The sequence below is a fragment of the Falco naumanni genome, chromosome 2 (genome assembly GCF_017639655.2).
Source record: "Falco naumanni isolate bFalNau1 chromosome 2, bFalNau1.pat, whole genome shotgun sequence".
NCBI lineage: Eukaryota > Metazoa > Chordata > Aves > Falconiformes > Falconidae > Falco > Falco naumanni.
In genome coordinates, this window is record NC_054055.1 from 5,484,350 (window position 1) to 5,511,110 (window position 26,761).

The 26,761-nt window shown below is 49.7% G+C and overlaps 3 protein-coding genes across 3 annotated transcripts; 1 reads left to right on the top strand and 2 right to left on the bottom strand.

The window, feature by feature from the left end:
* On the top strand, positions 1-1,234 carry LOC121083449 (thyroid hormone-inducible hepatic protein-like). Its single transcript, XM_040583895.1, has 2 exons — positions 1-564; positions 852-1,234. Exon 1 carries the CDS (start codon positions 151-153, stop codon positions 544-546), a length of 396 nt encoding a protein of 131 aa, XP_040439829.1. The 5' UTR covers positions 1-150; the 3' UTR covers positions 547-564; positions 852-1,234.
* Positions 1,235-6,323: 5,089 nt separating this feature from the next.
* Positions 6,324-9,799, bottom strand: NDUFC2 (NADH:ubiquinone oxidoreductase subunit C2). Its single transcript, XM_040584505.1, has 3 exons — positions 9,612-9,799; positions 7,392-7,535; positions 6,324-6,516 (listed from the first exon to the last, which is right to left on the bottom strand). The coding sequence occupies exons 1-3, from the start codon at positions 9,748-9,750 to the stop codon at positions 6,467-6,469; spliced, it is 333 nt and encodes a 110-aa protein (XP_040440439.1). The 5' UTR covers positions 9,751-9,799; the 3' UTR covers positions 6,324-6,466.
* A 1,694-nt stretch (positions 9,800-11,493) lies between these two features.
* Positions 11,494-24,175, bottom strand: ALG8 (ALG8 alpha-1,3-glucosyltransferase). Its single transcript, XM_040584058.1, has 13 exons — positions 24,053-24,175; positions 23,331-23,409; positions 21,815-22,008; positions 20,374-20,483; positions 19,343-19,410; positions 18,705-18,831; positions 18,020-18,123; positions 17,782-17,902; positions 17,343-17,482; positions 16,390-16,529; positions 14,624-14,721; positions 13,486-13,558; positions 11,494-12,135 (listed from the first exon to the last, which is right to left on the bottom strand). The coding sequence occupies exons 1-13, from the start codon at positions 24,130-24,132 to the stop codon at positions 11,904-11,906; spliced, it is 1,566 nt and encodes a 521-aa protein (XP_040439992.1). The 5' UTR covers positions 24,133-24,175; the 3' UTR covers positions 11,494-11,903.
* Positions 24,176-26,761: the final 2,586 nt, after the last annotated feature.

Genomic DNA, 26,761 nt, shown 5'->3' on the forward strand with positions numbered 1-26,761 from the left:
CATCCCGGCCGGCCGGCTGGCAGGAGGGGACAGCCGAGGGGGGACGTGCCCCAGCCCCGCATAAATAAAAAGCCCCCGTCGGGGCCGGGGAGCAGGCGGCGCCCTGAGCAGAGCCCGGGCCAGCGCTGCCGGAGCCGTGCCAGCGGGGCCATGGAGCAGTACTTCTCAGCCACCCAGAAGATGGAGCAGGAGGTGATGTTCCCCAGCCTGCTCCGAGGGGTCTTCCCGCAGCAGGAGGGGGCGGCCCCGGCTGCGGGCGGCCACACGGACCTCTACGAGCGCTACCAGCTCCTCAAGGCCATCAAGCCCGTGGTGGAGAAAGGCCTGGCCTCTGTCACCGACCAGAGCCAGACCGGCACCGGCACCGACGCGTCCTCAGACGACGACGACGCCATGGACGCCCAGCTGGAGGAGCGCCTGTCGCGCCACCTGGCCGGTCTGCAGCAGGTCCTCACCCACCTCACCAGGGACACCAACGCCCTCACCCGGAGGTACAGCCAGATCCTGGAGCAGATCAGCCCCAGTGAGGGACAGCCCAGCTGGTGACACTGCCACGGCTGCCAGGTAAGAGCTGGGGGGATGCGGAGCCCGCGGGCACTGCCGGGTCAGGGGGTGGCTGATGTCCCCAGAGGGGTCTGCGTGTCTGCAGGGGTGGCCAGCTCCTGGGAAGTGCCTTGAAATGGGAACTGCCCTTTCAAAAGCTGGCAGATTTCCATCTGCATGCCGAAGGCGGGGACTCATCCCATCCCTCCGTGCAGAGACTTTGGGGCTCCGGGGTACACGGGCCCAGGCTTGGTGGCCAGGTCTCTCATGGGGATGGCCTTCGGGGTTAAGGACAGCCTCCGTTGCAGGATGGGTGCTGGTGGCACGAAGGAGAGGACGTCCCCATCGCTGACCATCGCAGGCTCTTCCCCAGCCCCGCTCGCCCTCCCCGCACGGCGGCAGCTGGTCTCCCAGCGCTGGCACCGCGCGCCGGCAGCAGCTGCGAGCACCCGAGAGCCGGACGGTGCCTTATCCTCGTAGGAAGAAGCACCTGGCAGTGCCAGGAGTCCATCGGAAGAGCCGCAGGCTCGTGCCCTCCTCTTTATTTTCAAAGAGCGGCACGAAGGCGGCAGCGCTGTGGAGCGGCCCCGACCTGTGATGGGCCCCTGCGACCGCCGAGCCCTTTTCCAGCTGGTACCTGGACCGCGAGGGCCATTTCCCCGATCTTTGCTAATAAAACAAGCCCTGTGAAGCCATTGTCACTGTGGTGCTTTGCCTGGGCCGGCACCCTCGGGGAGTGCCCCAGTGTGAGGCAGGGGACAGCGGCTCTGCTGGGAGGGGCCCTTCCAGTGCGATGATGGGCCATTAGAAGGGACAAAGAATGACAGTGATGGGAAGGTGTGGGTTGGAAGGCACCTTCGGTGACCATCTTGTCCAGCCTCCCGCCCTGGGCACGGACAACTTCCACTCGGTCAGGTAGCTCAGGGCCCCGGCCAACCACGGGGCATCCGCAACGCGTCTGGGCAACCCCTTCCTGTGCCTCACCACCCTCAGCCTCAAAACCCTCTTCCTTGTGTCGGCAGCAACACCGGCGCGAGCTGGTCCCTGCTTTCCGTGGGCAAAAGGGTGTGAATCTGCCCAGCGCACGGCCCGGCCGCGCAACAGCGAGGCGGACACTGAGCCCCACTGCTGTGCACCCAGAGGGGAGGGACGGAGACACCAGCCCACGCGCAACACAGCCACCACCTTCAGGGCGCTCTGCAGCGCTCTGCCCACGCTGTGCCACCGCTGCTGGTGCTGCTCTGTGCCCCAGAGCTCCCCACGCCTTGCTCCTGCCCATCAGGGCTCCTGCCCCGGGGCTGCCCCGCGCGGGGCTGAGCCTGGGCACCGGCCCCCAGGGGCAGCGGGGCTGCAGGGCTCGGCGCCTCTGACAAGCGCCTGCCCCCGGGACCCCAAACCCCTCGCTGGGGTTGGGTTCGTTGGAGGTTCCCATCTCCTCTCGCCTGATCAGGCCGTTTCTCCTGGATGTCACGACCGCATGGGCTTTGCCTTGTCCTCCCCGAGCACAGGCGGTGGTGACAGGGTCTCCAGACCCGGTGGCCGGGGGGCCACGGGCTCGGGAAGGGGCTGCTGGGGGCCGGATTCAGGGCTGCCCAGCATCTGAAAGGTGCTGAGTGGGTTGGAGCAAGGACAAGAACAGCCCTAGTGGGGTTGGGGAGGCAGAGATATAGGGGCATCTGACAGCAGGCAGTGCCGGGGACAGCTCGGCGACACTCAGGGACACAGGAGTGGTGGCGTTTTCCTCCCTCTGAGCCACACGCCAGGGGACGGGCTCCCCAGGAGGATGGCAGGTTAGGGCAAGGCTCGCCCAAACGCCGAGTCTGCAGCCGCAGAGACCCGACGATCTCATTGAACCTCCCGGGGGCTCTGCACCAATGTTACTCCACGTGGCCGCCAGGCTCCTCCAGGTGACATCCCTCGTAGGTCTGAAGCCCTCGTTGCTTTTCTGGGAAGGGAGCGCTGGCATCTACAAAAGTGTCTGCCGACCCCCAAGTGCCCCAAAACGTGGGCAAACACAAGTCCTGCCAGCCAGTGTGAGGATTCTGAGGCACATCTGCCTTTGTGTGGCCCCTCAGCCCTGGCAAGGGGAGAAGTGGAGCCGGGAGATGCACTGGGGTCTCCAGCCTGCCTTTGGAGCTCCTCTGCCTCCCTGGAACCACGTTCAACAAGTGCCCGGAGAGGTGAGGGCCACGGAGGAGGTGTTGTCCCTCTGGTGAATTACACAGCTGGAGCTGAAGGATGGGACCTGCGTCCCCTGGAGAAGACAGTGGTCCCAGCGAGGAAGGCCTGTGGTCACCTCCAGCGATGGCTGCTGGTTTGGGCAGAGCACTCGGCAGTGGGAGATGATCGCGCCGTGCCCCGGGGAGGCGTCGTGGCAGGACACGGGGTGAAGCGCTCAGCGCCGCTGCCCAACGTGACCGGTGAGAGACACGGGATGTCCCCAGAAAGGTCCGTGACCTGGGGCAGCGGGAGGGACACGCCGGTGACTTAGGGGCCACTGGCAATCCCCCAGGACCCCCGGGTCCCTGTCTGCGAGCCGCTGCCTGGCCGGCCAGCCCCGAGCCCGCGGGTCACGGGAACCGCTGCCTGCCCCGGCTGCAGGGCCCTGCGCCACGCCGCCCCGGGCTGCGTCCGGCCCCAACGGGCCTGCTGCTGCCCACCGCGCCTGGGCACGGCTGGTCAGGGGCGCGGGGGGTCGCAGAAAAGGGCTTTGCCACTGGCAAACGCCGCGCAGGTCCCTGGTGGGATGAGGGCAGCCGGGGCAGCCCAGGCCCCCCGGCGTGGCAGGGGGTGCTGCCTCGGTGCTGCCCGGGAAGGGCTCCTGGGGCCCCGGCGCTGGGGCCTTCCCGCTCGCATCGCGGGGCACAGCGGGATGGCGGGTTTATTTGTAGCTGGTTAGCGACATCTAATTAACCCAAAGGCTGTGGCCCGGGCACACGGGCCAGTAGAAGGAAGGCAAGAGAAAAAGCCCGGTTGTGACCCAGAACGTTAAATACCCAAGAAATTCAAAATACCCTTCTGTAAGCAGCCTCTGGGGGGGGGGGGGGGGAGGGAGGGGGAGGGAGGGGGAGGGGACCCTTCCCCTCTGCTCAGCCCTGGTGGGACGCATGTGGGTGCCGGGTCCTGGCCCGGCTCTCCGGTCCGGGAGGGACACGGGCGCACTGGAGAGAGTCCAGGGAAGGTCCATGACGGGGATGAAGGAGCAGGAGCATCTTCCAGACGCGCAGAGGCTGACAGAGCTGGGACTGTTCGGCCTGGAGGAGAGAAGGCTCAGGGGGCTCAGCCGTGTGTATGACCTAACAACGGGGGTGTGGAGACGGGGGAGCCAGACTCTTCCCAGTGGTGCCCAGCACCCGCACAACAGCCGACGGGCACAAACCGAAGGACGGGAAATCTCATCTGAGCGTAAGACAAGACTTCTCTTCCCTTCCAGTCGGAGTGGTCAAACACCGCGACAGGCTGCCCAGAGAGGCGGGGGAGCGTCCATCCCTGGAGACACCCCGACCCCAGCCCGGCACAGCCCCAGCGCTGACCCTGCCTGAGCCGGGCTTGGACGGGATCCATCCGGAGGTGCCTTCCGGCCTCTCCAGCACCGACTCCAGCTCCGTCCCTGCCTGCTGCCCCCCGTGCTGTCAGCCCAGGGGCTGGCTGCAGCCTGCTCGGGGCATCCCGCCGGGTGGATGCTCAGCCAGGCCTGGCTGCAGCCCGGGATGCCGGCAGAGCCGCTCTCGGCAGTGTCCCGCAGGCTTGGACTCCTGCCGCCGCCGCCCCTCCAAGGGCTGTCCTCACGCTGGGGGCTTTCCTGCTTCCTCGGGGCTGGCTCCTTCTTTCTTTTCAAGTCCCTTTTGTAGTTCCCTGATCACTCTTTCATCCAGCTGATGGTCATCTGCCTCCCAGGCACAACCGGCTTTGGGCAAACACCCCCAGACAAGCATCCCCTGCTCCGTCTCTTCTCCCTCTTCTAGCAGGGGTTGTTGCCGAGGCCACTTGCCCAGGGTGGGCTGCGTGAGACCCCCAGACCAGCCCTGAAGCAGGTGGGTGACCAGGCAGGGCTCACAGGGGGCTCCCCCTCTCTGGATAAACCCACCACTCGCCCTTCTTCCCCGTCCTCAAAACTGCCCTATTCAGTTCACTGCAGTGTGGAGATCTGCAACCATGAACCCCAAGTGTCTCTTAGGCCTTCAGGTGACGGTGCTTGTCTTCCAGCTGGCTCCCAGGTCTCTGTGGTGCCCAGTGCACCATGGCTGTGGCCATAGCATAGCTCTCCAGGACACCCAGCGCTGCTCACAACGGAGGGCCAGAGATCCCCATCTCCACCTGCTGTCAGCCCAGCCCATGTCACACTGTGGGTCTCTCCGCCCAGGGCTCCATGGGTCTACCCAGGTGGCTGGCTGTATCCCGTTGGCGTTGCCAGCAGCACAAGACACGGAGGTGTCCCAAGGCGCTGCCTGCAGCTGGCAGGGATAGCTAAAACCCAGCGGGACCGGGACCTTGGCAACCAGCCACATGTCTGAGCAGAGGTGTAGTTCCCTGGGCACTATTTCACCCAGCTGATGGTCATCTTCCTCTTTCACAAAACCACCTTGGGGCAGTGACATCTTCCACTTGATCAGGGTCATCAAAGCCCATCCAACCTGGCTTTAAGCACTTCAAGGGACCCACAACTTCTCTGGGCAACCTGTGCCAGCACCCTACCAGCCTCGCTGTAAAGGATTTCTTCCCTACGTCGACAGCACTGGCATCAAAAGCAGATCTCTGTTTTCTGGGCAGAAGGTGTGGGTCTGCTGAACGTGGGGCCCAGGCATGTGGCACACTCAGAAGGACGCTCCTCCCTGTCCCCCCAGCAGAGAGGAGGGCCCAGGAGGGACAGGCACAGAGTGAGGTGAGGCAGTGGCTGCAGTGGTGGATGCAAACAGAGCTCCACTGGCACCATCACCTTTACCAGCGGATCCAAGGAGCTCTGAAGTGCTGTGGAAGCCGCACCCAGGAGCGGAATCAGACCCTGGTGATGAGGCAGTGTGAGGGACCCAACTGTACCCTACCTCGGCACAGCTCCAGGCGGTGAGCAGGGGTGAGGCAATGACACCCCAAGCACAGTGAGAGGCATCCCTGGGGCTCAAGACAATGTTCTGAGGTGCTGCACAGCATGGAAAGTACATGCAGGGAATGTGGCAGTGCAGGAAGAAGCCGGGGCAGGTGCTGAAAACCAGCACAGGAAATTAGTAATTAGCTAAAACATTCACACCTGGAGTGGCCCCTCAGCTGGATGCATCTGGACTTCCAGAGGCGCCAGGTACCCTGTAGTGAAATTCAGAAGAGCTGCAGACCGTCAGTGTCTGGAACATGTTTGGGTTCAGTGTGCAGATTCAGGAGCCAACAATCAAGTAGAGAAAGTAGAAAGGTTGGATCCTGATCACCAGCAAGGAAAAAGTGACATCCAAATGCAAAATATAGAGGCAATTCATTAGGGAGAACATGTATTTTCGCTAGCAGGACAGAATTAATTTCACAGCGAGACTCTGGCTACAACATCTCCAGGGGCTCGTCCAGAGCATGCTCAAGCATTAGGAGACATGCCAATGAGAAATGAGAAGAAGGAACTTCCACAGATAACTTTCTGGGTTTTATAAAACATATGCTGCATGAGCAGCCTTCCATTTTCACAATTAAAATAACTGCAAAAGGACTGAATCCAAGTTATTATGCTATTACAAGTATCAGTCACTTATATATTGATACAACATAATGGAACAGAAAAGCAAATAATTAAACACTAAGTATTTAATCACAGGTTTTATTACATGAAAGCGAGTACTGGTTTATTTTCCAAGCACCATGGACGGTTAAGCAGCTACAGCCAGCTTACCGAAGTGCTTGGTACAGAGTCATTTCATCTTGTGATGTGCCGCTGCTGGAGAAATCCTCAGCGAATTGGGTGGAAATCCTCCAAAAGCTCTCCTATTCTCTTCTTTTCTGCAAGAGGCAAGGGGTGGAAGTGGATAAACCTAATCAGTATTTCAGATTAGTATTAAAATCTTCAGAATCAAAGTCTTAAGGTTAACAAGCCACCAAAAATCTGATTTTTGCTACTAGCAATGAACTACTAGCTTGCTGCATGAACTAAATAAGTAACTTCTTTCCACAGGGCTCTCCGCAGCTCCCTGTGAAGAGATCTCAGTATTAATGCTTTTTTATTTCTACATTCTCCTTTGGACACGGCACAATGCAGATCACAATCTGAGATCCAGAGCCACCTAACTGTATGGTATTAGAAAACAGACAATTTTCACCAAAATTTGCCATTGCATTGCTGGGCTCAGTGACTACTTCAGTGAGACGCTGCAGAAGAGCTTCACCAAGGCGCTAAGCCAACAGCAGTTCAGGTGTCCTGCCATTCCTATTTCTTCTGCTCTGCTTATTTTCTGAATGTTCATCACACTATTCTGAATTGACAAGCACTGCAATTTTACAAGAATAGAGTGAAATGTGATTTTCACAAGAAACCTGTGATTTCTAATTTTCATTATTTCTTCTTCAGTGGCACGTGTCTAGTCTATTCTTATTTTATTTTGGCTCTGCCATTTTTGTATTAAAATAAGCTTTCAGGAGGAAGAGGTGGTCATCAAGGCAGCTGATCGGCTCAATAAAAGTATCTATTTTCGTATCACAAAATCTTTAATACTGTGGCAATTTAGACTGTGAACAAGCAAGAAAGAGCAGTTAGTATGACTTGCTGGAAAAGGAAGATTTTGCAAGCAACCCAGCAACACTTTTACATACATTAGCACTTATTAAACCAGTATGTTACGGCAGGCTGAGGTCTTTCTGAAAATACCAACTTATTATACCTGCTGCCTTAAAGTCTTCCGGGTGCTGCCTCACGTACTCGAACAGCTCTCTGTCCAGTTTGGCATGTAGGTACTCCGTACGTTTAATAAGGTAATAGCCAACAAACCATCCCACAGTACTGAACAGGATCTGGCGGTGGACACCTGCGGCAGGAGGAGGAATGTCCCCCTGTCACAGTGGGCCCCCCGCTTTCCCAAGCTCCCCCCCAACACTTTGGCCCCACATGCCCCAGTGGGCTCCTCTCTCCCTGCTTTGCCCCTGCAGACAGGCCCCCTAGGCCCCTACAGCACCTGTGGGCCTCCCACGGCCCCTGCCAGCCCCCCGGCGAGGCCCCCCCTTTCTGCAGGGCTCCTTCCTGCCCCCGCCATCCCTCCAGGAGTCCCCTCAAGTCCCCCTCCACCCTCATACAATGCCCCTTTCCCAGCCCCCTCCATTTACCTCCAGTCCCCCCCACTAACGACTGCTCACCTCAGGGCCCCCTCTCCTTCACTCCCACCCCCACACCCCTCAGAGACACCTGAAACCCCACAGAGCATCCCCTCGCCCCCCAAACCCACACAGCCCCTCACCTCAGGGCTCTCTCCTCTTCCCCTTGCCCCTGTATTCCTCAAATTTGTTACCCCCAAATCCCAGGTGCCCCCTTCCCCAGCCCCACACAACCCCTCTATGTCCCCAGCCTCTCACCTCAGGTCCTCCTCCCCTTCCAGCCTCCCCTCAGTCACCCCAAATCCCACGCACCCCCTCACCTCAAGCTCCCCTTCCCACCCCTCCAACCCCTCACCTCAGGGCTCCTTTGTCCCACTCCTACATCCCTCAGTCACCCCAAATCCCACATACACCCTCACCAGCCCCACACAGGCTCTCTACCCCTCCAGCCCATCAGAGCACCCTCCCCTTCCCCCTGCTGCTATATCCCTCAGAGTCACCCCAAACCCCACGTACCCTCCTCCCGCAGCCCCCCCCAGTCCACCCCCAGCCCCTCACCTCAGGGCATCCTCCCCTTCCCCCTGCCCCTACATCCCTCAGTCACCCCAAATCCCACATAACCCCCTCCCCAGCCCCGCACAACCCCTCTACTGCCCCAGCCCCTCACTTCGAGTCCTCCTCCCCTTCCTGCCGCCCCTCAGTCACCCCAAAGCCCACATACCCTCTCCTGCAGCCCCCTCAACCCCCTCTGCCTCCAGAGCCCCTCACCTCAGGGCCCCCTCCCCTTCCTGTCCCCCCTCAGTCACCCTAAATCCCACATACCCCCTCCCCAGCCCCACAGGCCCTCTACCTCAACTCAGGGCCCCCTCCCCCACCCCTATATCCCTCAGAGTCACCCCAAAACCCACATACCCCCCTCCCGCAGCCTCCCTACCCCCCCCTTCCCATATATCCCTCAGAGTCACCCCAAATCCAACGTACCCCGTCTTGCAGCCCCTGCAATCCCCTCTACCCTCCCCGGCTCTCACCTCAGCCCCCCCCCCTTCCCCCTATATCCCTCAGTCACCCCAAATCCCACATACCCCCCTCCCCAGCCCCACGTAACCCTTCTAACCCGCCAACCCCTCACCTCAGCCCACCCCCTTTCCCTATATCCTTCAGTCATCCCAAATCCCACGTACCCCCTCCCCTCACCCTCCCCAGCCCATCACCTCAGGGCTCAATCCCCCTCCCGTTCCCCCCACCCCTACATCCCTCAGAGTCACCCCAAATCCCACATACCCTCCTCCCACAGCCCTATCAGTCCCCTCTATGCCCCCCATCACTCACCTCAAGGTCTCTTTCCCCTATATTCCTCAGAGTCACTCCAAAGCCCACATACGGCCCTCCCCAGCCCCACAGAGCCCCTCTACCCCCCCCAGCCCCTCACCTCAGCCCCCCCCTTTCCCCTATATCCCTCAGAATCACCCCAAATCCCACATACGGCCCCCCAGCCCCTCACTTCAGCCCCCCCTTTCCCCTATTTCCCTCAGAATCACCCCAAATCCCACATATGGCCCTCCCCAGCCCCACAGAGCCCATCTACCCCCCCAGCCCCTCACTTCAGACCCCCTTTCCCCTATATCCCTCAGAATCACCCCAAATCCCACATACCGCCCTCCCCAGCCCCACAGAGCCCCTCTAACACCACCAGCCCCTCACCTCAGCCCCCCCCCTTTCCCCTACATCCCTCAGAATCACCCCAAATCCCACGTACCCCCTCCCCAACCCTTCCCCCCCCAGCCCCGCCGCACCGGCTCGGATGACGGGGCGCTGGTTGAAGCTGTTGTCCAGCAGCGCAGCCACCCAGCCGGTCAGGCCCAGCCACACCGAGCCCTTATTGACGAGGGGGGGCGGCGGCAGGGACCGCGCTTCGTCGGGCAGGAACAGCATGGCGGCGGCGCGGCCGAAGGTGACCGGGGGCGGTGCGGCAGCGCGATCCCTCCGCCGCGCCCGCCCGCCGCGCACTCGCGTTCCGCCGCCCTGCCCCCCCCCGGCCGTTACCGGACCAGAGCCAACGCAAACCCCAGCACCCCCCCACCCCCCCACTCACCCCCCCACCCCGGAACGGGCGGGTTTAGCGGGGATCGGGGGGTTCCCGCAGTCCTGAGGCCTCTGGGCGAAGCGGGCTGTGCAGTGTCAGGGATGCCAGTCTATAATTAACTCAGGGGGTTAATTAAAGCCTACAAGCAAACCCAATTCATTGGCAGAGCTCTTCCTGCTAACGTATTAAAGAACAAGACCTACTGTGACCTTATTTTTTTCTTTTTTAATTCATATAAAATCACATTAAACCAGCCACAACAGTACCAGGGTTGCCATAACCATTAAAAAAACCCAAACAACAAAAAACCCCCACAACAAACCAAACCAACCCCAAACCTTCATTTGGACATGTCGCTTCTTCCCTAAAAACTTGTAATTTAGCTTTTTGCAGCGCAGGAGGAGGTCGGGCTGTCACCGCTCCATAGCTGGAGATGCTGAAGGAGTCCTTGGAGGAGTTCTGGCTTGGCTTGCCAAGGCGCTGCTGGAGCAGGGCAGGGGTTTTGGGGGGATATTGCCGTTCCCCTACGCAGGATGGCACCTACAGACACATCAACGTGAGCGCTGCAGGTGCCTTACCCCTGCATAGAGCTTTGAGGCTTAGAGCAGAGGTGGAATACATGGTGGCAGCGGGACTGAGGCACTGCTGGCAGTCACAGCAGCTAAAGAAAGAGTGGCAAAGTAGTTAAGGAATAATAATAATTAAAAAAAGCAGGAACTTATACATATAATGAAAACCGCAGTGAAAATCTGCAAATGAGCTCACTAGCTGTGAAAAATTCACATGTACAAGCTATTTGGTTAAACACGTGGCCACAGTGACTATTCTATTTTCCACCCACAGCTCTAACAAGAGCCATGCTCTTATTTTAACATCCAACCTATTTAAGGAACACAAACTGCGTCACTATCCTATGGGCTACCCCCTCTGAAAGGGGGTCATGTTCTTCAAGCAACGTGGTAAGTTCAGGAACTACTGGGGAAAAAATAAAAATAAAACCAAACCACCAAAATCCTCCCTCTCTCCCCTCCTGGTTTCATCTGTCAGTGCTGGAATCCAAACCAGACTCCAATTTTAAAGGCAAAATCTTTTAGGGATGGTTAATTTGGGTTTAAAAAAGTGCAACAACAAACTGCATCAAGCTGTAGGTAACTGTCATCTTTAAGGGTACGTGAATCCCCAGAGGCAGAACATGATAGATCTTTTCCACAACTTACTAGAGGAATTGTCGACACTTGGTCATTTGTCCCAGTTGCAGAATTTTACGTGAATTACAAGTAAATACAATTAACCATAGGTTTAGTGGTGGTGAAGAAATTCCTTATTTCTGAAGCATGCCTCGAGTCATGAATCTGGTCTACAAAACTATTAGAACGCTACAAGTTACTTGCAAAAAATATCAATGAAACAAGGAGGTCAAAGGGACGTGGACAGATCAAGCAACTAATTTAAAGCTTGAGATCTGGGTGTCAAGATTTTGACAAAAAGCATCCAGACAAGTTTCCAGCTAGATACTACATCCTTACTGGTGCATGTGTCCCTCAAAAGCAGGGCTTAGAGCTGAAAAAAAACCCCACAAGAAATACTCAAAACAAAAAATATCAAGTTTTTAATTTACATAGTCCACAGAATACAGTTACAATGCTCTCCTACACAGCAATGATCCCTGGTAATATGCCACAGTAATTTTTATTCAAATACAAACAGGAATGGGAAAGCCAGGCAGGTTTTTCCTCAAGACAGAAGTCTGGACTTTATTAAGCTTCACAGTTTATCCATGGCAAGTGGCATCTCACCGTGCCCCTCTTTACTGTGACAAGCAATTCTGATCAGAGGTATCCTCGTTGGGCAGTATAGAAGTGTTGGACAAAAAACTTCCCTCATGGTGATGGTACACATATGCTGTGTCTTATCAGGAGTTGTATGTCCTTGTAACAACCCCTCACCGTGCTGGATAATCCCCGCAGGGGGGTAACTTGGGACTGCTCCCGACACCGTGGCTTTACTCGGCCTTTTGTTTAACAGAAATTCTTTCAGTCAAGACAGAGATGTAGAGTTTCAGCCAAGCATACGTGACACCTAGAGCACAGTACACAGAGGTCAGCAACAGAGGGACAAAAGGGAAGTGCTGTTTCCAGGGGGTCAGAGGAAATACAATTTCACAGAAGATTTCCAAAGGCACTAGCTGGATGAGGTAGATTGTTTCAAGCCAGTTAAGGAGAGGCCTCTCTCTCCTGCCAGACGAATAAAAATAATAAAAAGTTAAACCACATGATGTTGACTAACTATTCTGTTTTTCAAGCTATCACTGGTCACCAGTGCAAAGAATATCCCCCATTAGCTCACAATAAGGCTTTAAATAACAATTTAAGGAGCTTCAGTAGGAAAAAACCCCATCTTTTTTCCCCCTTATGTGGCTTTTACACCAAATTCTAAGACGCCTTGGAATCTAAGTAGAAGTCTCATCAGCTGCTCTGCTTCACCTCATATCTTTCAGTGAGCAACTGAACAGAGACCTTCATATACACACCAAAGCTGTACTGGAAACATCAGATTTTAACTTCTTCCCCCCTCCCCCAAGCTTTCTGTAGGATGTACTATGAGCCATTCTCTCTTGCAAAGGACATTGGTGGTAGGGGTTTGACTGCAGGGAGTTTACAGGGAAATTCATGTTCTTCTGGAAGGAATCTGTTTTGGAAAGTTAGGAACAAGAAACTTACAAAAGCTCCATCTCTAGCAGAAACTAAGCTCCTACATAGGTTTTTAGTTAGAGCTCTTCAGATAGAATGATTGAATTCTGGAATACTAAGGGGGGATAATAACCAGTCCGGTTGAAACAGGATGACCTACAAAAAGCAGGTGACTGGTGTACTGAACAGAGGCTTACAGCATTTCCAACATCCCTCATTACAGCTTGGTTTTGCCATGAAAAGTTTAGGAAATAGAGGTTATAACGATAAGCACTATCTTTGGTCAAGCGGTTAAAAGAGATCAACAGCATGTAAAAATACACAGGATGACTTGGGCAACTGGTCCTGACAACCAGCCTCTTCTCAGGAGATTTGCTGACAAATTACAGCTTGTAAGTGTATGTCATTTATAACCTGTCCCTTCCACATAGTTAAAATACTAAGTCCTACTGCAAAAAGCAGTTTTGTAACTGCTAGCACAGATCAACAGTCTCCAGAGAACTCACGGTGGTAAGTGCTCCAGTATTGAATTGAATCACAGAATCATTTAGGTTGGAAGAATCCTTTAAGATCCAGTTCAACCGTTAACCCAGGACTGCCAAATCCACTGGCTACAGCACTACACCTTAATGCTCAACAGCACCATCAAGCAGGTGGGGATTTACTCGGAAGCTGTCACAATTCAAACATAACAAGGATGTGCTATAATAACCCCAATTTAAGCTTTGCCTCCTGAAAGGAGAGCAGAGGCAGCAGCATCTTTTGACTAGTAACACTTTGATTTGATATTTCAGCATCAGTTTTCTGTGCTGTTTGCTCCTTAGGACAACACTGTTCCCAGTGACAGAAGAAATGGTTTTGTTCTTGGCATTGGAAAGAAGTTTCTTTAATTACCTGAAGAGAGATTTCAACGAAGAGAAGCTATAAACGGTAAACAGCAGCATAAGCAGTATTTTAATTGGAAGTTCTGAAACACAAGGAACAGAACATACTTCTAACATTAATTAAAAAAACCCTTCAGCCATGTAAGCTGCAGCATCTTTAAATCCTATTAGTTACACTTGCATTGTCCAACTTTATATTCTCCAAACAGAAATAAATGTTTTATTGCTTCGGACATCTAAAAATAAGCACAGGTATTTACTAAAGGAAATGCCAAACATTTGCAATGCACTTACTTCAATTATCTATAAACATACTGAACACACTAATTATAATTACAGTGTATGAAAGCACTGCAAATAAGATTTTCCTATTCAAAAGAAATCAGAAATCACTGGGAAACTTAGAAGTGACTGCCCTCTAGTCTAATGCTCTCTAGTTCTAGGTTGCACACTAGTTAAAAATCAGGTAATAGAGAAGGCAGAGGAAGTTTCTCATTTCCCAAAGCAGCACCTTCACTACTGCAAATAAGCAGCACTGCCAGACCAAGAGCGTGAGTGTCTGAATTTAACACTCCCAGAAGCATCACAATCAATACAGCGTTACAATGCTGTCGTAGCTATGACAGCCTAGGGTTTAAGTGAAGCAAACAGACCCTGAATTCATTGAAAGGGGAGGAGGGGGCGGAAGGAAGGAAAGAACAGATTTTGGTCACAAAGACAAATCTGTCTCTACACATACTGGTTTTAACTCATGCTGCTGCATTTTTTTTTTTTTTTTTTAGTTTAAACACACTACTGATAGCATGAAGTAGCAGTCAGCTGGAAAACAGCCTGACAGGTTTGTTGTTTCAAATTGTCTTTATTGCTTTTGTTTCACATGGTTATGTTGGACAGGGGGAAGTTTCTACAACTGTGGCAGAATGAGGGCCAACAAATGCTGACTGACAATTTCTCATTCCTATTTCAACTTAAAGCCTACACATCTTCCACAGCTTTTTAAACCGTTTCTTTTCACTAGCTGGAGAGTTTGTATTTTGCAACTTTCAATGTATTACATAAAATAATCCAAAACTGTTACCTCTACATCACCTCTGCAAAAAACCCCAAAGCAGTAAGACGAAGGCACAGAAAGAAGGAAAACACTTTACCTGGTGGTGTGAACAACAATGGAAAAAGCGAGAAGTGCCCTGTTGTTGTCAGAATCAAGTAGATGCCAGCATCTTTGGCTCTCTGAACAGACAACAAGCTAAAAATGACAAGAATGTTACGCTTTTGTCTTTTAGCAGAGAAACTTAATTTCAGCAAAACACTACACAATTCACAGGGGACTGAAGAACAGGTCAAACAGTTTCACAGTAACCCAGTCTCTCCAAACACTGGACCTGTGATGAAGTCTCCTGCTTCCAAACCACGCAGCCTCAGATATAAAAATGCAGGAGGAAAATCAGCCAGGAAACCCCTCCTCAAAAAAACATACAGCCACTGAACAAACACACCAGAAAGACCTGGAGTTTCCTACAAATGGTCTTTTCCCTCAGCCAGCTTGCTGCCAGCATTGTCACCCCTGTTTCATCTCCTTTTTGTTTTTCCAGTGTTAATTCCCTCCCTCCCATAATTCTCACTTCAAGAGTTTAAACATCACTAAATCTCTGAACAAGGAAAATACAATTTGTAGCAATACTGATCAGGCAGCTTACAAACTATAGCCTCACATCTACCTTAAGCAGACAAAAAGTCCTTTTGGTAGAAACTGTATTGTCCTTGTCAAGCATAGTGCAGAAGCTCCCTTTCCTCACCTGGCTCCTGAACAATCTACCTAGCATTTCAAATACGAACCACAAATACGAACCACAGCACTCATCAAGGCCTGAACTGCCTGGCAGCTAAGACTACTACAATATTTTTACATTTGTCCCTGACAGAGTAGATCTCTAAACTATTCAGAGAGAAGAAGAACTAAATCAACTACAAATACTTGCCATGCTTGAGTATGACAGCAGCATCAAATGCTTCAAGCCAGGCAAGACAATTTTCTCTTTAAAAGGCAAAGCCATAACACATTTGACAAATAGGTCTTGGACTTTCCAGGTGCAATGAATGTACTGGACAAATGCGGTAATAACAGTGGGAGAACGAAAAGACTACGAAAGTAGCCTGCTTGCGTCCACCATACCACATGAGAGAAACCTTTCATCAAGCATACTCCCAAGCTGTCACTAGGAAAAGGCTTCAAGGGGAAGCTAAATGAATTCTTTTAAGAGCTGCGGATCCACATACAGCCTAAAGTCTGGACCCCATTCTTTCATAGGCATGGTTTGTTTTGGGGTTTGGGGCTTTTCTGCATTATTCCAACAGCAATAAAGCATCTGAATCAATACACAGAGATTTTCTGTATACTATGCATCTTAATACAACTCAGCAAAGAGACACAAAAGAGCGTATGTAGTGTGTAGGCCTATGTCAGACTCCTAAACTGATTGCTTAATCACCCCAACACCACATGCTTCTATTCTTCCGATCATCTGCAAGTTAGCACAAAGCTTTGCTGTGCCCCACAGAGCTGATACGGGAATCAGCTACTACCACCAATAAAGCTCTACTTAAAGCTTCTGTCAATGCAAACTATTGTGAAGTATAAGCCAGTGTCAGTGTGTCATAAAAGATACTGTTTACCACCACACCAGTTTCCTACATACGCTATACTAGCATCAGCACATCCTATTGCTAAGGTGGCCACATTTTAATTGTGCCTGAAATTAATGTACTTGAAGTGCACTAAAACTTTACAGCTTAAGGCATTCCATAAACATGGTCATTTTCGGAAATACACTGAAAACAAAGCAATCCTCTTTGAGGATTCCTCAACAAGTGGCTGCAGGTTCAGTCTGGGCAACTACATACAAAATACACTTACCTTAAAGGCAGAATAGCAAGGAGTATTGCTTTTTCATGCACGTGCCAGCCAAACATGAAGGAGCTCAACGCACAAAGAACAAGGCACTGTAGAAAGCCTCTGGGCCCTTGAGGTTTAAACCAAAGACAGAAAACAGAGGGCTAGAAACAACAGGCAAAAACAGGACTTCAGTGAAAAGTTTGGCAATCCTGAACACAAGCCATTGTCCAAAGAGATTTTTCAAAGTTAATAAACACCACTGCACCCAGGTTGTGCCTGTGTGGCCCAAGCATTAGATTGCACTGGAAGAACCGCATCTATTTGGATGTACGAGCAGAGCCTGAAGGACTTCATCAATGTAGCAGGAGGGGAAAAGCAGACTGAAAGACCACAGCCAGCTCCCTATCACTTGTGTTGGAAGAACTGTCCTTGACACTAAGCCACTACTAAACTTAGTTTATCAAAGTTACTACAAAGGTGTTGAAACAAAGATTTCCCATTAAAGGCCAGGTGCCCATTAGAGTGAAAAAGACTCTATATCCAGGTAATTATTTCTTGAACCTTTAATTCTTTGCTTGTCGCGTTAAGAACATTATGCTTGCCTGTAGCTCGTGCTGTTAGGAACACCATAAGCTGCCCAAACAGTTCCACCACTATCTCTACTGGCATCCTAGTTAACTACCTTCTGTCACAAAAGGTTACTTCTAGCTCACGCAGAGTGGCTGTGATCTAAGAACACTTTTAACAATCTTTTAACCATTCTAGAGTTGACAGGGACTATAATTTAGCCACACTTTGAGACAGTAATATTGTGTATAAAGAAATATATTAATAAATAAAATTTATCATTTTAGTTTTTTTTTTTTAAGAGAAAACTTACTGTCGTCCTTAAAGTTCATGTGAAGGGTGTGCTAATCAAATAAAAACTACTAGGGACAAAACCCATCATGTTTCCAAAAAATATTTGTTCTTACCAATATAGATATGAAGGTACAGATTAATGTTGCCAGTGGAGTCACAGAAGGGAGGACAGTATGCTGAAATTCTTGAACCAGTCCTCCTGTCATGGAGGCTTTAGGAATTTTTGTATGATCAAGAAAATTACACTTTAAACCTAAAACCAAAACATAAGAAAAAAGCACAAACTGATAAACACTAACGAAGAAAATTAAGTAGCTGAACTAAGTATACGACCAAGTATTTTCTTTTTTAAAGGACAGCAGAGAAGAATGATTATTTCTGACCTAACGTTGAAAACTTAATGTGAAAAACATGCACTGGATTACACAGATAATCAGATGATTTAAAGCAATCTGAAAATGTAATTGACTACCTGCATTTTAAATGAGGAAGACTAAAATCCAGAGAGCTCTATCTGCAAATAGGCACCAAACAGCGATTAGCATACTGTACCAAAAATTGTTAGTGCTTTATCCATGGCATTGTACAAAGCCCAGAAGTTAGGAGCCCAATAAGCATGGCAGAGGCCTCGTTTGAAAGGAAAAAGCCGTGAAATGACTTGAGGCAACTGGCCCTACAGAAAAAAATAAAAATAAAAAAAGAAATGTCTTTAGGCGAGACACTGCTTATATTTCTGTAACACAATTTTCTAACAGTTCAGGGGAATAACAGGTGAAAAAGGGGTTATTACCAATACTATGAAGGGACCCAATGAAAGAGCAGAAACAAGACAGACAATCAGTCCCAGAAGAGTTACATGAAGAAAGCTGAAGCTTCTCCACTTCAGGGATCCATCTGCAAGAAGCAGATTATGGAAACAGTTACTGTGACAAGCTAAAAGGGAGACAAAGCATTCCACACCAGCAGTGAATCGCTAGCATCTATTTAAAAGAAGCACATAGCCTTTTATGCCAATATATATATTCAGTTGCTTCCTTCACCAGTTAGTTTGCATTTACTTTTTCCGCATTGCAGCTCCTGCATTATACAACCTTTTGGTATTTTCTCTTTCAACATAATACCATTTCTGTTCATGTGAGGAATATCAGGCACATTTCCGTGCTAAGGAGTGGAAAGGAACTTGAAGAAGGACTTTGAAATAGCTGCTAATTCTATCTAATATTAGATATGAATATATTATGGCTTCAAACTGCTGTGTGCAGTTTGTTCCTGTTGGGTTTTCTTAATAAAGAACTCCCTATAAACATTAATTTTACAGAAACAAATAAATATCAAAGACTTTTAAAGACTCAAGCAGAACTTCTGTCTGACCCACAGCCATTTTGTTCCAATGGCATCTGCACATCTTGAGTCTTCCCCAGGCCGCACAATTAACACAATCCCCCAAAAGCAAGAGAGAAAAAACCCCATCTTACCTGCATTATTTGCAGTAAAACAATAGGATCGTAACAAATAAATGCCATATGCGGGGGCCACATACATGTAGATGTGTTTGAAATGCAAAAGAACAGCAAACAGAAGAGCGCCCTCCAAATATCTTTTCTAAAAGGAAAATAAAACAGAACGTAAGTTCTTCTACTTGCTCTCTCTTTGTACTAACATCTAATGGCCCTCTGTTGTACTCCTAAGGTGACAGGACATTTATATCATAGGCATAAAAAGAATAAGGAGTATTTACTTCAAATTACACACTCAGCAGTGTTATGCACAACAGGTATGGAGAAGGAAACTACATTGTCACACAATACTTGCAACACTGGGGTAAGCCTCACCACCCCATAGCTCCAGAAGTATGTTTTCTAGGGACTGGTGACAGGGAAGAAGAGAAGATGGCACGAAACCATCAGGGAACTGCAACACTGCAGCAACAGCAAGCAATTACAGCGAGTTTCAAGTTCTCCTCTTCCCCCAAACTCAACAAGCAATTAAGACATCCAGCTTAGCACACCTCACCTTCAAGCCTCTCCCACTGCCTTCAGTATGGGCAGTCCAATGAAGTGAACTAATGCACCTAATATATGGCAGCAAACAGAAGAGAGCCACACAAGTTTACCTGGCACAGTCGAGCAACAGAAAGAAGCATCAGCCCAAACAAAAAGCCGTTGTACTGAAAGTGAATATCTGAACATGAGTTAAGAAAGGAATAAAGCAAGCTTTCTTTATCTTCATCAGTTTGCTGGGGAAGACTCAAACTTACAAACAATAGATTCAAATTAAAATGGAACTTAAATCAAGACAGCAACCTTAAATTCACTCCCCATAGACACAAAGCGTTATTTAACCTTACCTGTAAGTACTCTTAGACAAAATCTAAATATACTAGCATATTATCTTGAAGAAGTGAAACATAACAATCTGATTACATATTTATTGGGCATCTTATATAAGACAAAACAAAGAAGGTTAATTCTCCTTTTTTTTTTTAATCTTTTAAGTATTAGTTTCCTCCCACACATTGGTTAATGGATGGAGACAGCAGCCCTCACTTATCTACTAGCTGTAAGTAGGCAACTTGGGTAGGGACAGGGACAAAGAAAGCTAGTCGTTCCTATAGAAGAATTACTGTTGCTTTCCCCCTCTGCTCCCTCTTCAGCTAGATCAATGCACATTGTGTCAAGACTGACTCAGTAATTGGCCTTTCCAGAATTATTTTTACATCCTCTTTAAAAACCTGCTAATTCTCATGTAACATTAACCAATGGAATACAATCCAATCATAAAGCACTTCAAGATTTTCCTTGCCACAGCACAAACTTAGAACCACACCCAAGGGGAAAAAAAAACAAAAGAAGTGGCTCTCTGCTAATACATTCTGTAGGCAGGCAGACGAGAAGCAGCCAGCAGGAACAGCCATGCTGCTGCCAGACTGGTCTCCCTGCAGTTCTGGCATATCAGACCAAAAACTGAACAATTTCCATTTTGCCAAATAATAATTCTAATGAAAACATGAAGTTATTCAACTAACCCCAGAAATCCAAACAGTAGTGTTACTTGCTGTGATAGTAATAATAATATTCATAACAATACCACATGCTGTAACAGGCTGTTAAACCACAAACAACCCGCAATGGCTGGAAAGGATACGATCCACAATTAACAACCCAAAATTCCACAAGAGCAGAACAGCAAGAATAAATGTTGGTTTCTCCAGGATGTCCTTTGCAGCTCGTTTTCCATTTACACACCTGCAGCACCTGAACAAGAGCAGAAGAAACAGAAGTCTTAACTGAAACAGCCAACAAAAACATCTCTGCTTTTAAGAGCTGAGAAGTGCACTTAACATGAAGTTAGCTATTTTATTAGGATGAAAAGCAATGATAAAATTCTTAGCAAATTCATCATAAGAAGACAGCGTCACATATAAAGTTTAGTAAAAAAAAGGATTTTAGATTTCAATAGCTGTAGTGTGTTCCGCACGCTAAAGCTTACATTAAGTAACCTAGTCTCAGGTTCAAGTCTCATATTCAGTAATAACTGTAAAGTTGTCATAACCTGATTGCTATTGACTTCTCATGAATGAACAATGCATTGCTACATCTGGAGACAACATTCCAAGTTGTATCTAAGGTCCTCAGTTGGATATTAACCTCTTTCTGACTCCCCCCCAATATTATGAGCTATTTCGGTTGAAAACATCTTATTACTTCGCAGCATGAAGCCATATGGTCCATATTATTTTTGAAGATAAGGTTAGATCAGATTAAAAAGTTGTGGATGATTTGTGTTGAAATACTATTAGCAGAGCCTTATTAAGAAAGGCAGCATATTCATTCATCTTTGAGTAAAAACAATAAAGGGAAAAAAGTCACAGTGCAAAGCCAGCCCATTTCAAATAAAAGTAAATAAAGGAGCTTAGGTAGTGCTCCAATGCAACAGTGAACTTCCTACCCAGACTTTAAGCAGACAGAATAAAACAAGGGAAGACTGTTAGAGCCAAACAATTAAGGTAGGCAACATATTACTCAAGCCACCTCACCTCTCTCTACTCTTTAGGTGCAAGATAAACACTTCTTCACAAAGTCAGGGCACACTGAAAACATGCAATCTTAATATTGTTGAATTAGACTTGGAATAATCAGTTTATCATCCTGAAAACCAAAAACAGTGCAGTGATTTTGCGTATTTGATGATACTCATGTTTGGCCAGAAGCTTCCTTTACGCTACTACTCTAGAAGAGCGGAGTAATATGAAAAAGTAACCGAAGAAAAACAGTTGAGTGCATGCAGGCTGCCCTGCAACTCCTACAAAATGAACCCAACAACAGAAACAAAACACTTACGTGTGAAACAGCAGCTAATGTCTGGATGTCTACAAACCTGGTCACACAGTAATGGCATTTCCAAGAACAACTTACCTTGTGTTCAGCAGCGTGTTCCAAATTTCTCCTTGAATAGGTTAAAGCACCTTTGATATTTCCATGCATTTACAAGCTTATCTGTACAAATAATTGTTGTTACTCTAGAAAAAGTCCATATATTAAATACTATCCACTGTCCCTAAAATCAGAACGTTAAGACTACTTACTCGTAAACTGCATATATGAAAACAATATCTGTAAAAATGACGGAAAATCTTTGGAAGAAGATGGTTGCATGACTGGTGTAATTTAGATTTTCTATAACCAACATCTTGGGGTCAAAGTACTTGGCAACATGCGAAAGTGCGTATTCAAACCAGGCAAAAAACGGTGGATAATCCAGGGTCCATTCTGAAGTTGCCTAAAGACAAAATAAGATTAAATACTTGAACACAATTCATGCTGTTTACAGCCCTTCAGGTACAGTTCATGACAGCAAATCAGCTGATGTATTTTATCTCAGTAGCCTCTATTCAACACAAACTATTTCCCAATAAAGTAGCCAGCTGTATGGTGTTGCACATGATTTCAGCCCTTCTTCTGTAGTACTGGCAGAGGGGTGGCATGTCTTGATTACTAGAAAAAGATTAAATGGCATTTTGTGTATCTGCACCTAGCCAGTATAACTGTCTGTTCTTTATAAATCAACTTTCTGTAATAGGGCCAATAATAAAAAATTCTCAATAAAATAGTTCACAGTGAATATTGGTCTATATTAGAGGAATCAGCAGCACAGCCTTGTCACAGCCTCAAAATTATTTTTACTCACTAGTCAGTATATCTTAATTCTAGTAAGACCTTATTAAGGTCTAACAGTATCGGGCCATCTTTTCCCATAAGGACAGTTACTGTGCTCTGATCAACAATTAACTCCTTGGCTGTGGAAATAGAAAAGAAGGAGGAACAGAGCAGGTTGGGACAGGGCATATTTCTCAGCATGCGTGTTCCCAAACGCTTATGTCATGCTGCCGAAAGGCATGCTATGCTTTGGCACTGGGATCATCACAGAAATTTGTTTTACGGTATTGGATCAGCCTTTCAAAATTCTGACCCGCACAAATCATTTACTCTTAGATACAGTTTCCAGACACTTAGGTGGAGGAATACCAGAGACTGTGATATTTATTCCAGAACTCCAGAAGGCACTTGTAAAATAGATTAAAACCCAGTTGTGTAGGCTGAGTTTATAATGAACTTAAAGGTGATTAATCTAGATTAGAACTGATAAATGCTAGTAGCGCACCAGCAAAGGCTCAAAAGTTTAATACGGTGATTGATTTCATTACATATATACTCATTTATATGATTCGTTCTTGTGATAACTGTGTATCATTAACGACAAGAGCAAAATGAACAGCAATTTAAGACTACCATGCAATTTGCTTCTGTGTTACACAGCCTTCCTAATAATCCATATGCCTTAACTGCCTTTTTCATTTTGCCTTCGTAAGTACTAGCAGCTTCCCCAAACAATTCTCATTTTTTAACTGCACGCTACACAGGGCTAACAAATCGTGACTGGCATGTTTCTGTACCGCTGCATTACAGCTGCCAACAATCAGTATCTTTGACATATCTCTTTTGCAAATAAAAGGCTTTCTCCTCTAGCAATCACATAGGCTGACATACCCAATACGCCTCCAATTCATAAAGAGCTAAAAAATTCCCCCAACACATACTTACTTCATAGTACCACTGAGAGAGGGGCAAGCTGTGAGTGATGGCAAGCCAATTCCTATGCACTTCAAAATCTGTGGAATAACTACAGAAGGTTTATATTAAGAGTCACATACAGACGCTTAAAGAAGAAACATTTCAAAGCACATCGCTGCAGGCAGATAAAACAGGAAACCTCCACTGAGCAGTTCTAGGGAAAGATTTGCACCAAGTAACTCAAACACTAACAAAGATGCTGCACGGACTTTGTGCCAAGGACACATACAGGTGACTATAGGGCATCAAGTATTTATAGCTTGGCCTTCTCTGACAATTCATGTAAAAACTGCAGGTTCTAAGTGATTTTTTTAACAGCGATTTTTTTCTTTGAGGAAAAAAATAAGCCACAGTGCCTTTTAGAATAATAATAAAAAAAACCCTACCGCGCCTTTCAAATTTTAAAAAAAAGCGTTAATGTTTCAGCACGCTTAAAGGCGCTCCCGAACACCAGCCAGGCGGGACGGGCTGCAAACACAAAAGCAAAGCTGCCACCCACCGCGCCCCGCTGCCCCAAGGCCCCGGCGGCGACACGGCCCCGGGGACGCCAGGGGACACGGGGGCCCCCTCCGGCCCCGCCGGCCCGCAGCCCCCTCCCCGCCCCGGCCGCCCTGAGGGAGCGGCGCGGCCCAGCGGCCGCCGCGGGAGCTGGCAGGCCGCGCCACCCCCGCCGCCCCGGGGAAGCTCCTTACTAGGCGGGGATGAGGAGGCACTTGAGGAAGGAGACGCCGAGCGCCAGGGCGCGGAACCCGCCGCGGCCGCCCGCCGCCATGGCCCGCCCCGCGCTGACAGAGCGGCCGCGCAGGCGCGATGCGGCCCCGCCGCCGCCGCCGTTCAAAGCGCGCGGCCCGGCCCGGCCCGCCCCCGGAGGTGCGCGTGCGCCGGCCTGGCGGGGCGCTGCGCGTGCGCGGGCGGGGCCGGGGGGGGGGGGCGGGGCATGGGGCCTTTGGGAGTTTTGGCATTTGGGCTTGGGTGCTTGGGCCTGGACTTTTGAGCTGGGGCTTTTGGGCTTATGAGCGCTTGGGCGTTTGAGCTCTTGGGCATTTTGGCGTTTGGGCTTTTGGGCATTTGGGCTTGGACTTCGGGGCTTGGGCCTGAGCTTTTGGCCTTTTGGGCATTTGGGCTATCAGGCATTTGGGATTTTGAGCTCTTGGGCTTGGGCTTTTGGACTTTTGGGCTTTTGAGCTCTTGGGCTTATTTCAGTGCTTGGGCCTGGGCTTTTGGGCATTTAGGCTTTTGAGCTCTTGGGCCTGGGCTTTTGGACTTTGGGGCTTTTGAGCTCTTGGGCTTGGGCTTCAGCACTTGGGCCTGGGCTTTTGGGCATTTGGGTTTTGGGGCATTTGAGCTCTTGGGCTTGGGCTTGGACTTGGGTGATTTGGCCTGGACTTTTGGGCTTTTGGGCTTGGGCTTTTGGGCTTGGTGTTCAGGGGGACATGGGACCTGGATGACGTTTGGAAGCATGTATGGCACTGAGTGGTGGTGGGCCTGGGTGATGTGGTGTTGGGTGGTGGTTAGCCTGAGTTACAAGGGGTTGGGTGGTGTGGGAGAAGCTATGGTGCTGGGTCAGGGTGCTGTGGGGTTGGGTGGTGTGGGACCACCAGCTGGGTCAGGAGTTGAGTGGTGGTGTGCCTGAGCAACGTGGGCTTGGGCAGTCATAGGCCAGGGTTATGTGGGGTTGGGTGGTGTAGGACCAGGTATGGAGCTGGGTGGTGGTGGGCCTCCATGATGTGGTGTTGGGTGGTGGTAAGCCTGAGTTACAAGGGGTTGGGCGGTGTGAGGTCAGCTGTGGAGCTGTGTGGGCTTAGGCCTGGGTGATGTGGTGTTGGGTAGTGGTGGGTGAAGATGATGTGGGACTAGGTGGTGCTGGGCCAGGGTGCTGTGGGGTTGGGCGGTGTGGGACCAGCAGTAGGGTTGGGTGGCTGTGAGAGCAGCTATGGAACTGTGTGGTGTTGGGCCAGGGTTACAAGGGGTTGGGTGGCAGTAGGACCAGATATAGAGCTGTGTGGGATTGGGCCTAAGCGATGTCACGTTGGGTGGCGTTGGGCCAGCGGTGGGGTCAGGTGGCTGTGGGACCTAGTGTGGAGCTGGGTGGTGTGGGGCCTGAACGATGTGGGCTTGGCTGGTGGTAAGCCTCAGTTACAATGGGTTGGGTGGCTGTAGGACTAGGTATGGAGCTGGGTAGTATTGGGCCTGGGTGATGTGGTGTTGGGTGGTGTGGGACCACCAGCTGGGTTGGGTGGCAGTGGGACCAGGTATGGAGTTGGGTGGTATTGGGTGTGGGTGATGTGGAGTTGGATGGTGTGGCGCCAGCAGTGGGGTTGTGTGATTGGTGATCCTGGGTGTTGTGGGGTTGGGTGGCTGTGGGACCATGTATGGAGCTAGGTGCTGTTGGGCTTGGGTGACGTGGGCTTGGGTTGGGTGATGTAAGGCTGCTGTGGGGCTATACTTGCAGCAGGCTGGGCTTGGGCTGCTCCTGGTGGCCTATCTCAGTAAGGAGGGGACAGGCTGTGATGTCCGTTCCATGTTCATCATTACTGGTCTCACACAGGGTTGGCATCACCTGAGCATACACCCAACTCCATCCCTTCATCCTCTGTGTTTATAATAGAGCTGAGAAATGCTGTTCCTACAGGGCTCAACATCAGCCGTTGCTTCTTCCAGGAGACTCCCTCGTCCCTGGGGTATGGTTAAGAGATGGAAGGCTCTGGCTCACCCTGAATTTGGGTAATCCTTTAGGATCTGTCTCCAGATGCTCCTTTGCATACCCCCTCTGTGATGTGGTGTGGGGAAGACTACCATGCTGCTGACCATCAGCACAGGCTTAACCCTGTTGATTTGGGACAGGAACCAGTGTCTCCTCACATGCTCAGAAACAGCATCTGTGGGCGAGTTATTTTTGCATGAAGAGCATGGGGGAATTTACGCCAGCTCTCAATGCTGACGGCTGCCTGGCATTGGGCAGAAGCCACTTCAAATTACACCATCTTAGCTGTGCTCCAGGGAGGTGCCACTTCCAACCAGTGTCACTGGGGTCTGAGTCAGCTTCCACGTATAAAGTGCTTTTTCAGAGGAACAAACTCAGTTTTTAATACCTGGAAGAAACTGCCAGCCTGGAGAGTGGACGCATGCAGGGCAATGCCTTTTCACTTCCTTGCAGCAAGCCATCTGTCTAGGAATTACAGTGCCTTGTAGGGGCTGCACGAAATCATATACATAATATGTTAAGCTTAATTCTGTCCTTTACAACAGCAATATATTATGGTTTGTTCAAACTTGGGGACTAGAAACAAGTTCAATAGTGCTAAAGCATTAGGGTCTAAGGAGGGTTTTCACTGGAGAAATGAATCCTCCGTTTATAAATGTTTGAAACATAAATGAACTAATACATTTAAATGGTTTTG